The sequence below is a fragment of the Microtus ochrogaster genome, chromosome 10, assembly GCF_000317375.1.
Source record: "Microtus ochrogaster isolate Prairie Vole_2 chromosome 10, MicOch1.0, whole genome shotgun sequence".
NCBI classification, from domain to species: Eukaryota; Metazoa; Chordata; class Mammalia; order Rodentia; family Cricetidae; genus Microtus; species Microtus ochrogaster.
This window is the reverse complement of record NC_022016.1, coordinates 39973365-39984817: the sequence shown is the minus strand read 5'-3', so window position 1 is coordinate 39984817 and position 11453 is coordinate 39973365. Positions and strand designations below refer to the sequence as shown.

General features: G+C 47.2%; 1 protein-coding gene across 1 annotated transcript; it reads right to left on the bottom strand.

Annotated features, from left to right (window-relative positions):
- Positions 1 to 324: 324 nt before the first annotated feature.
- On the bottom strand, positions 325 to 8503 carry Nyx (nyctalopin). Its single transcript, XM_005353370.1, has 2 exons — positions 8431 to 8503; positions 325 to 1733 (listed from the first exon to the last, which is right to left on the bottom strand). The coding sequence occupies exons 1-2, from the start codon at positions 8501 to 8503 to the stop codon at positions 325 to 327; spliced, it is 1482 nt and encodes a 493-aa protein (XP_005353427.1).
- Positions 8504 to 11453: the final 2950 nt, after the last annotated feature.

Here is an 11453-nt window from a genome sequence, read left to right as displayed (position 1 = left end):
TTAATTTAGGGCTCGTGGATATTGTTGCCTGGAGGTGGAAGGATGGGAGTTCCGGGAGCTTCCATTCCTCATCTACCCACCCAAGAGAGCATGCTCATTCTTCTCTTCTTCAATGGATGCCCATGTGAGAAGAGCAGAAACGTATACCCACTTAGGCGCCATTTCCCAGAGTGCTCCTCTGCCTAGGGCTATCTTTGGAGCAATAACTTTTGTCACCAACCCCAATCGTATTCCCTCTCTTCTCACTACAGACACTCCAAATCACAGCCAAGTAAGCCTTTCCCTGTTGACCAAAGTGGTTTGGGTCACTTCAGTGTGGCAAAGTCAATTCCTCTGTAGGCTGAACACTACAGACTGTGCTAGGGTTAGCAAGAGGCAAGAGACGAACAGAAACATGGCCCTGCAGCCTAAGACCTCCACTCCAAGGGAGGGAAGGCTGTCATACAGTGAGCCGTTGACCAGCTCCCAGGTGGTGTTGGCTACTTCCTCCACAGGGGCCCTAGGGGCCAGCAGCTTGGAGAGGAGGCTACTGAACCTGCTCACGGTGGTGGCCACTGGCTCTGGACTGGGGCCTGGGCTGGATGTGGTGAAGTTCATCTCCTCGGGGTCCATACACAAGCCATCAGAGGAGTGCTCAAAGACCACCTGGCTGAGGTCCAGGCCAGCCACAGAACCTGGGGAGGCACATGCCACATCAGCCACACGCCCCAAGCCATCCATCCAATTGTGCAGCCACTCCAGATGGCAGTCACAACGCCAAGGGTTGCGGAAGAGGAAGAGGCGGCCCAGAAAGAAGCCTTGCTGGAAAGCGGTCCAGGAGAGCACAGTGAGGCGGTTGCCATTGAGATGCAGGGCCAGGAGACCCGAAAGGTTCTGGAAGGCGCCTTCCTCCACAAAAGTGATGCTGTTGCGGTCCAGGTAAAGCAGCTCGAGCTCTGCCAGGTCGGAGAACCAGGACCGCGCCACTCGGCCCAGCTTGTTGCCACCCAGATTGAGTGTGCGCAGGCGGCGCAGGCCTAGGAAGGCAGCGGCAGGCAGCGCGGCCAGCAGGTTGTCATTGAGCAGCAGGTGCTCTAGGGCTCCGCAGTCGCTAAAGGCCCCTGCGTGCACAGCCCGCACGCGGTTGGCCTGCAGGCTGAGAGAGCGCAGGTGCCTCAAGCCCCGCAAGGAGCTGGAGGCCACGGCCTCGATGCGGCTGCGCTCCAAGTGCGCGTGCGTCAGGTTAGCCAGGCCGCGGAGCGCTCCGGGCACGCGACGGAACAGATTGTCGAAGGCCGTGAGCTCGCGCAGGGCGGGCAGCTCGGCCAGGAGACGCTCGGGCACGCTGAACAGGCGGCAGGCCGCCAGGTCCAGGCGGCGCAGGCGACCGAGCGCCGCGAAGGTTCGGGCATGCAGATAGCGCAGCTCACCATTGTGCGCCAGGCGCAGCTCGGCCAAGCGCGGTAGACCCTTGAAGGCGCCAGGCGTGATGAAGGACAGGTTGTTGTGGCGCAGCGACAGGCGGCTCAATGACGGTAGTGTGCCAAAGGCCCGCTCGCCCAGCATGCGCAGGCCATTCCGGTCCAGGTCGATGGAGACCGCCTCGCAGGGAAACTCAGTGGGCACCCGCAGGAGACCAGCACGGTCGCAATGCACGGAGCAGCCACGCTCCATGCCGCGGCACCTGCAGGCCGCAGGACAGGCCTGCAAACAGGCCTCGGTGGCCCGGGTGCAGGGCAGGCCGAAGACCACCGCTGGACAAGAAAGGGGCCAGAAGAAGAAAAGACAAAGAACAGTAGTCAGAAGTCACCCCAGTAGCAAGTCGCAGACCCTCCACCAAGTGCTGCATCATCAAATGACCTCTTCCCATATGCTTACCAGCATACATTTCCCACCTCTAGTGCCCTCCCCTTTGCTTCCAATTGCCTTAATCAGCAAAAGCTATGCTATAGTCCCTGCGTCCCTTTTCTCTAAGCTTCCTCGCCTGTATCATCACAGTATGCTTTTAGAATGTCACTAGAAGCTTAGTCGCTTGTGTGGGGAGGGGAATCTCTGTGGATGTCACTATACCCTACTTTAAGCCCTGTGCTGCCCAGTGCAGTGGCCAATAGCCACATGGGCCCCTAACCATATGGAATGTGCCCAGCCCAAATTGAGCAATACAAGTATATAGAGGGTGCCAAAAAAGTAAAATATTACATCAACAATTAAGTATAGGTTACATATTGAAATGGTGTTTTTATATGATACATTGGGTTAAATATTGAAGTTAATGTCAAATGTTTTACCTTTTTAATGTGGCTATATTTTTATTGGTGTCATTGGCCCCTTTCACCATAAAAATTCAATTTTTAAAAACTCCCAGTGAGTCCATTAAGCCTCATGAAAAAAGGAAGAATTAAAGAGCAAGGGGGTTGCAAATGAAAGAAAAGCCTATTGTCTTCTTTTTCTTTTTCTTTAACAGTCACTTGAAAGTTAAAAATTAAGGATACCCTCAGATCCCAGTGATGGCAGGGGAAAAAAACTGAAACAGAATGAACTCTCAGACAAGTTCAACTGGAAGGAAGTGGGGGGGGGGCGCGACACATTGTGGGGGATCCGGGTTAGGTGCAGGCATTTGACTGGGTTGTTTGGGCGGTATGGGGTCCAGTGGGTTTTGTTAATCACCATGGTCAGTGGCTGGTGAGTCACTCTGCAGGGTTTCTTGTTATCTTGTGATAAAGGACAAGCACATGCCATACGTTGTCTATAAGGGAAAAGAGACTCCTGCTGGGTTATCAGGTTATGAATTAAGGGCATGAGAACCTTTTATTTTCCTGTCCCCACGAGAATGCCTATTTCTCTTTTTTCTCCATCTTGCTTTATTTTATTTTGTGCCTGTGTGTGTGGGGGGTGTTTACATGCAGAGGTCAGAAGACAACTTACAGGAGTCAGTTTTCTCCTTTCTATCATGTGGGTCCCAGGAATCAAACTCAGGTCTCTAGCTTGGTGGCAGATGCTCTTACCTGCTAAGCCATCTCGCCAGCACTATATGGACCATTATTTCAAAGATAGCATATTAAATACACTATCAGTGACATCCTATGTCTCCAAAGATTTGATTATGGACACTGTAGTTAAATTCCATTCATCAGCTTACTCTTTAGAAACTTGTTTACATTATACTGGGAAAGAAAAATGCTTATAAATTTTGTTCTGCAAATTCAAGTGGATGATCAAATAAAGTCATCAGAACCTGCCCTCTCCCAGTATGGTTGCCATTGACAACAAACAGGATATCATTATGTGCTTCCTCGTGCAAGACTGTGGTCCCAAGCCTAGTCTGAGGACCAATAGAAAAGACAGAGTACTTGGCTAAGACACACAAAGCCCTGGGTTCATCTATAGCCCTATATAAACTGAGTGTATGGTACATGCCTGTAATGCCAACACTCAGGAAGTAGGGGCAGGAGGATCTCAAATTCATCTCCAGCTACACAGTGAGTTCCAGGCCAGCCAAGGACACATAAGAACCTGTAGAAAAGAGAAGGAAGAGAAGAGAGAAAGCAGCACTGACAGATGGACCATTTGGTGTTCCAGACAAGTGGTTTCAGGCAGTATTCAATTTCACAGTTTATATAAGAAAAAGGAGTGTCCAGGTGTAAATGTGCCCAATTTCCAGCAAACACCCCTGTTCTGTCATGCCCCCCCCCCATCATGTTCACAGTACCTTGCCTCTCTAAGCCACTGTGGGAACCTGAAGGCAAAGACAACACAGGGTATGTTCAAGGTGCTTGCTGCCACCTCTATAGGCTTACTCAGCCCCACAGTTCATCTGTTGGGAGCACTCCATGGTTTCTCAGCTGTTCCAAGGGGGGGGGGGATTCGGCCATTCCAGATTTGTCTTTGAGCATTCAATTGAAAACAGGCTACTTCGATATTCTGCTGTTAAGGAAGCTTGATATAGCTTTCCCTTCTCCCTAAAAATTGTGAAATAGACATTAAGCTGCCAGCAAGATTCTTGGAACCTATACCATCAGAATGGCTGTGAATAAGATCTCTGTTGATTGGTATACCCTGCTAGGGAGGCAGGGCCAAGAACCTCAACTACAGTCCTCTGCAGAACAATGGGTAACCTGTTCTCATCAACCCTTCCAACTAGGTCAAGTTGAAGTCTCAATTTCCTTACTAACAGCCCTTCATTCTACTCGCTTCTCCTTTATAATTAAGAAAAGTCTGCTCTCAATCCCATGACTCGTTTATCCCCGCTGAACAGCCAGCATTGTTCCAAGCACACAGTATGGTCAATAAATGTTTGCAGAAGTAAATGGAATTGATGCCTTCCTTTGTAAGATTCTTGCCAAAGAATGTCATTTGTTTTAAGTTGTAGACAACTCATAGGATTACAAGAAGGTGGCTCACAACTATAACTTGAGCCGTAGTATTAACTATACTATATGTATAATGCAAAAGATCAAAAAGGTGGTTGCTAATGATTTTAAATGCTTTCAAGAGATCAAGAGATGTGGAATGAAGCTTTTCATTGTATATTGCCTTTTGGGGGGTTTATTTGCTTGTTTTTTTTGGGGGGGTTGATGCAGTGGTATTTTATTTGTATATTAATAAATAAAGCTTGCCTGAAGATTAGAGTGCAAATCTAAGCCACTAGAGGTCAGGGAGTGGTGACACACATCTTTAATCCCAGGACTCAGGAGACAGAGGTAGATGAACTCATCTCTGTGAGTTCAAGGCTACCCTGGGCTACACAAGATCAATCCAGAAACAGATCCAGGTGGTGGTGGCTCAAACCTTTCATCCCAGTGTTTGGGAGGCACATACTTTTAATCTCAGCACTAGGGAGATGGGGACAGAAGCGATATGGCCAGGCAGAGAGAGGCATATAAAGGAGAAGAGACAGGAACTCACTGGAGTGTGGAGTCTGATATTTGGTGGAGACACAGTGCAGTGTAGGCAGTCGCCCCTTTGGTCTGAGCATTGGTAGAGGGTAAAGGTCTCTCTAGTGGCTTACTGCTCTGCCTCTCTGACCTTCAGCTTTAACCCCTATATCTGACTGTGGGTTTTTATTATTCATGCTACAAGTTGGTTGGTTTTTTGGTGTATTTGTTTCCTTTGGATTTTCGAGACAGGGTTTCTTTGCATAGCCCTGGGTATCTTGGAACTTGCTACAGACCAGGCTGAGCTCGAACAGATCTGCTTGCTTCTACCTCCCAAGTGTTGGGATTAAAGGCGAGTGCCACCATGCCCATCTGCTCTATATTCTTTTTTATGATTAAAAATTTGAGCCATGTTGTTATAGTTTGAATCTAAACATTATGCCTCAAAGCCTCATACAGGAAAAGCTCAGCTGCCAGCTGGTGGGCTTCGACAGATGATTGGATCATAGTTCAGTGGATTGTTGAGAGGCAGGAGGAAGAAGGTGTTGGCACACACCTTTAGTCCAAGCGCTTAGGAGGCAGAGGCAGAGAGGCCAACCTGGGCTTCACGTTGGAATTACATGGGCCTTTGTAATACTCTCAAACCCAAGCTAATACTATCAAGATCTTTAGGGGTGAGACCGGGCACTGCTATTTGTAAAGCTCCAAGGGACTGATTCCAATATGCATTCAAAGTAAGAAACCAAAGACCTAAGCAGACCTACTTTATAAAAATGGGGCTCATCAGTAGGGGGTGGGGGAAAGTTACAAGATCTAACAGAGGGATCCAAGCCTAAGGATATAACAAAAGGAGTTAGTTGTAAGCAGGTGTTTACCAACACGGGGCCGGAAACACTCACAGCCCAGTCTTCCTGCCATCCAAGAGATACAGCAAGCACATCAACAGATGAGTGGCTGAACGAATATGGCATAGCCATACAAGTAAATCTGCTTTGGGTATGCATGTGTGTTTGTACACTTGTAGATGCAAGTGTGTTCATGGAGGACAGAGGTCAACAAAAAAGGATCTCCCTCAGTGACCACCATATTGAGACAGTTTCCTGCTGAACCTGGAGGTCTCCCATTTAGTTAGACTAGAGAGCCCCTTGTCTCTGCCTCTGTTGAAATAGGAGCGGCGGGGCTGCGTCCCCAGTACCCTGGCCGTCTCCGGCTAGCTTATGCCCCGAAATAATTACACGGACACTGTATTCTTTTAAGCACTGCTTGGCCATTTCTATCTAGCCTCTTTTAGGCTAACTCTCGCACCTGGACTAGCCCATCTCTAATAATCTGCTGTAGCCCACAAGGTGGCTTACCAGGGAGATTCTAGCCTACGTCCATCCTGGGTTGGAGCTTCATCACGTGTGCCTCAGAGAGCAGAGCTCTCGCCTCTGCCCGCAAGAGTGGAGCATCTCGTCTCTCTCTGAGGCGTCTGCCCCCGAGAGGAGAGCTATCGAGTCTGACCTCACTTCCTCTTCCTCCCAGCATTCTGCACTGTTTACTCCTCCCACCTTATGTTTTAACCTATCAGGGCAAGCAGCTTCTTTATTTAAGTAACCAATGACCTTCCTCCATCATGCCTCCTCAGCAATGGGCTTACAGGCTGTAATCTTGCAGCTCCTGCTTTTTTATGTGGGTGCTAGGAATTGATTGTGTTTCCTCGCTAAGCCATCTCTTCAGCCCTCATTTTTAGTTCCTGTCTCTCTTTTGAAAGTCATGTTCCCTATGCTTTCCCTGTGAATTCTTTTAGCATGTTTATAATAAGCCTTTCCTTGGTAATCCTAATGTAAATTGTCTATGGGCCTGCTTGAAGGCAAAGGAAGGTAGACAAAAGCTATAAGAAGACAATGGAGAACAATGGAAATGGTAGATGGTCTTTAAACATACAAAACCTCTCTCTTCTCACCTTAATTGCTTACAACCAAGTGATTGTTTACAACAAAAATAGCAATGTATTATGAGTTTATAACAAACACGAAGGAAAATATGACAAAGTAATATAAAAGATGAAAAGAAGCATGTATTACTTTTATAAAGATCTTCCATTTACCAGGCGGTAGTGGCACACACCTTTAATCCCAGCACCTGGGAAGCAGAGGCAGGCAGATCTCTGTGAGTTCAAGGCCAGCCTGGGCTACAAGAGCAAGTTCCAGGACAGGCTCCAAAGACTGTTGACAATAGCTTTGATCTGTGAAGAGGTCAATTTAAGAGAGCTATTTCTCCCACCTGGATAGAGACCTAACATTCCAAGCTGCCAAAACTTCAAAATCCAGTTGAGCCGGGCTGTGGTGGCGCACGCCTTTAATCCCAGCACTCAGGAGGCAGAGACAGGCGGATCTCTGTGAGTTCGAGACCAGCCTGGTCTACAGAGCTAGTTCCAGGACAGGCTCCAAAGCCACAGAGAAAACCTGTCTCGAAAAACCAAAAAAAAAAAAAAAAAAAAAGAGAATCCAGTTGAGCTGTCCAATCACCTAGCCAAGGGAACACCTCTCAAGAAGACAGGTTCACCTTAAGCCAGACTAAAAAGCTAGGGTATAATGGATCCCTTTTAGAGAGCTAGTGTAGTCTTCCTTCCCCCAACTTCCGCCCTGAAGGCCAGTAGTTTCCAGAAGGTTAGTCTGCCTTCCTGAATTACTCAGACAAGTGTCACGCCCTTTTCTTCTGTGTCTATTCGAAGCAGGCTCCTTTGCGCTCCTTTGCACCTTACCTGCTTTGGTGGTTTTTTTGTGGTTGTTATTGTTGTTTTTCTCAAAATCTAATAAAATTGTTCTCAATATTTTTTTCACTCTATTCTCATTTTTTTTTGAGACAAAGTCTCACTACATAGCCCTAGCTGTCCTGGAACTCCCTGTGTAGACCATGCTGGCCTTTAATGTACAGAGATCCACCTGCCTCTACCTCTCCAGTGCTGGGATTAAAGGCACATGCCACCATGCCTGGCCAAATTCTTTTCTTAACAAAATTCAGACTAAGACTTCTGAAAGGGTCTCCAAGCTCGCTGGTAACATTTAGCAACTCAACCCAGACTCTCCAAATTTATGGTAATAAGATTTGGTGTGGGAGAATTGTCTGTATTCTGTCAATCATGTTCTAAATAAATGCTGATTGGCCAGGCAGGAAGTATAGGCACGCCAATCAGACATGAAGCAGAGGTGGGGCAATGAGAACAGGAGAATTCTAAGAAGGAGGAAGCCCATTCCTCCGAGTCCTGCCCAGACCACCAAAGAAGCAGGATGTGACCTGCCCCGCTGAAAAAGGTACTGAGCCAGGTGGCTAACACAGATAAGAATAATGGGTTAATATAAGCTACCAGAGCTAATAAGAAGCTTGAGCTAATGGGCCAATCAGTTTATCATTAATATAGAATCTCTGTGTGAATTTCTTTGGGGCTTACCAGCTATGGGAACTGGGCAGGACAGAAACCACAACAAGCCTGCCCCTCATGTTACAAAGATTAGTTAGAGATCCACCAGGACAAATTAGACCTGCATATTGTAATCCCTAGAAAATCAAAAGAATCTCAGCCCCTACCTCACACCATGCACAATGAGCAAGCTCCCATAAACCGTGAATATAGGAAATAGTTCAGGAACTGTGGCAACATATGTCATATGGGTGACACAAACATGTATAATGCCACTCAGATTTTACAGACTTCTTTTTCTCACATAATAACCAAGTTTTTAAAATTTGAAACAGTATTTCACTTGTAGTCCAGTCTGGCTTTGAACTTACAATCCCCTTGCTTCAGCCTCTCAAATTCTGAAATGACAACTGTATGCCATCAGGCCCAGCTGTAAAACTCAGGTTTAATAAGTGTTTGTTCATAGATACAGGACATTATTTCATCAATTCTTACAGCCTTACATCTAAGCATTGTTCTCCTGATCTCAAAAAGGAAAGTGAAATGGGTGGAGATAAATGGCATTAATTTTTGTTTCTCTTTCCACTGAGCCTTACTGTCTCCCAGCCCACACACCTAATGTGAGCTGCTGTGACCGGCTTTGATATGAAAGAACAGCACATTCTGACCTTTGAGGAGCCTTCCAGCACTCATTGTCCATGCTTCTACAGCAATTGTTACCAAGCACCGTTTCTAAGAAAACATGCCCCACTCAAAGTCCCGTGGGTCTCTGCTGCCTCCTCCCAGGCACAGCTGTTTGCACCATTCCACTTTGATGTAAGCACATCTAATTGGATCCATTCCTTCTGTATGAAAATGGAACAAGTGCTAAGCCGCTGGCCAGCAAGCCCTTGTGAGTGCAAGCCCGTCGAATACCGGGGCTGGGGTTTGTATGGAAGCCACGTGTGATATGTGTGTAGCGATACAGGCCTGTAATCCCAGCACTTGGAGGATGAAGGCAGGAGAATCTGGAGTTCAAGACCATCATTGGCTACATAACGAGTCTGAGGTCAGCTTGAGCTAGAGTATGTTCTGTCTAATAAACAAATCCCCAAATGAACAAAACACAGCACAGCAACACATGACTCGAAGCAATGCAGAGGCAGAAGCCAAGGGCAGTGTGAGGAGTGCCATAGCCGAGTGTCCTAAACCGGGGTAACTTGCTAGTAAACAAACATTTCCCATGGTTCTGCTGGCTGGGGAGGTCCAAATCAAAGCAAATTCAGTGGCTGGTGGGGGCTGGCTTCTTCTTGCTTTGTCTTCATGGCTGAAGGAGTGGAGGAGCTCTCCAACATCTCCCTTATAAACATACCAATGCTGGGCCAGGCGTGGTGCGCACACCTTTCATCTCAGCACTAGGGAGGCAGAAACAGGCAAATCTCTCTGAGCTCCAGGCCAGCTATGGATACATAGTAAGACCCTGTTCCTCCCACCCCCACCCCCCAAAATTTCCAGTTTTGAGAGTTTCTTATCACCTCCCAAAAGACCCTGCCTCCCTCCTCATTGTAGCCCACTAGGAATGCAATCCAGATGTTCAGTACACTCGTGTAGAGAGAGCAATAGATTTGAGTCCCCACAGGGCCTTGCTAGAACTTTCTGTGTTATTGCCCTGTTCCTGTTTCAGAAATCCATTGAAGCCATCTGCAAGTGAATTCTGTTCCTTACAGCCAAATGATCACTGGTTATAGTAGTCATGCGACAGCAGAAAGGATGCTGCCTTTTCAGTATCTTTCCACATTCACCTAGAAGCCAGGAACTCTCCTTCATCACTTTGTCTAGCATTTAGGGCCCAGAGGAAGTGACCTAGATTGGTCAAGCCAGCGAGCAAGATTTAGAAACAGAAGGAGACCTCAGGCAGAAACCATCTTCTGGCCAGAATGGCAGGAGAGTCACTTGCTTTCAGATATATACAGTGGTGAAGAAAAAGAAAAAAATAAATAAAATAAAAGATCTGCATGCTGGGGCTGGAGAGATGGTTCAGAGGTTAAAAGCACTGGCTACTCTTTCAAAGGTCCTGAGTTCAATTCCCAGCAACCATATGGTGGCTCACAACCATCTGTAATGAGATCTGGCGCCTTCTTTTGGCCTACAGGCATACAAGCAGGCAGAACAGTATGCACATAATAAATAAATAAATCTAAAAAAATTTAAAAAAATATCTGCATGCTGGAATTGCTGGCACCTGACTCCTCACATGTTTCCCATGTGCAGGTGACCCATGAAAGGGCAATGGCTGGGGTCTGTGCTAGACTTGCCCACTTCCTGATATAGGCATTTCTCCTGTCAGTGAAGCTTCTGTTGAAGAATGCTAAGAATACCTAATGTCAGCAAATAAGCTCCCACTAGCCTCTGCAGCCTATAAGTAGGTCCTAGAGTTTGCAGCCAGATTTTTTCTATTCATTTGTGTGTTTGTGCATGCACACGTATGCATATACACACATGTGTGCCACAGCATGCATATGGAGGTCAGAGGACAGCTTGTGGGAGTCATTTCTCCCCTTGTACCATGTGGGTTCTAAGGTTCAAACTTGGGTCATCAGTCTTGGTGGCAAACACTTTACTCGCTTAGCCATCTTACTGGTAAAAATCCTTAGGCAACAGCCCAACGCAGGTGCTATAGTTTGGCTTTGAAATATCTTTCCAAAGGCCCACATGCTAAAACTAGGCCCACAACCCCTGAAACTGCTAGGAGAAACCTTTAAGAAATGGGGCTGACTAGAATAGGTCTTTGGAGGGAGAGGTGTCCTTGAAGAGACTATTAGGATCCCAGCCCCGGGCCTTTCTCTCCCTTTGATTACCGAATTTAGTTGAGTGGTCTTCTTCTGCCACCTGCCAGCCACCATGATATACTGTGCCATCTCAGGCCTAAAGCAGCAGAGCCAAGTGGCCAGGAATGGAGGCCTTGGAAGTGCTAAGTTCAATAAGCCCTCCCTCCTTGTAAACTGTCTATTTGAGTATTTGGTCCAGAAATGGAAAGCTAACACAACCAGACCCCTTCATTTTGTAGTATGGCCTCCCTCCTCCTTGCCTCTGAGGAACTGTGAACAATTCACCTTGCCCAAGAAAATAACCTGAATTCAGAACCAAAAGGAAATTCCTCCCCTTTCCTTGCCCAGAAAGTTTGTAAGAGGGGATTGAAAAGGGTCAGGGCGGCCCTG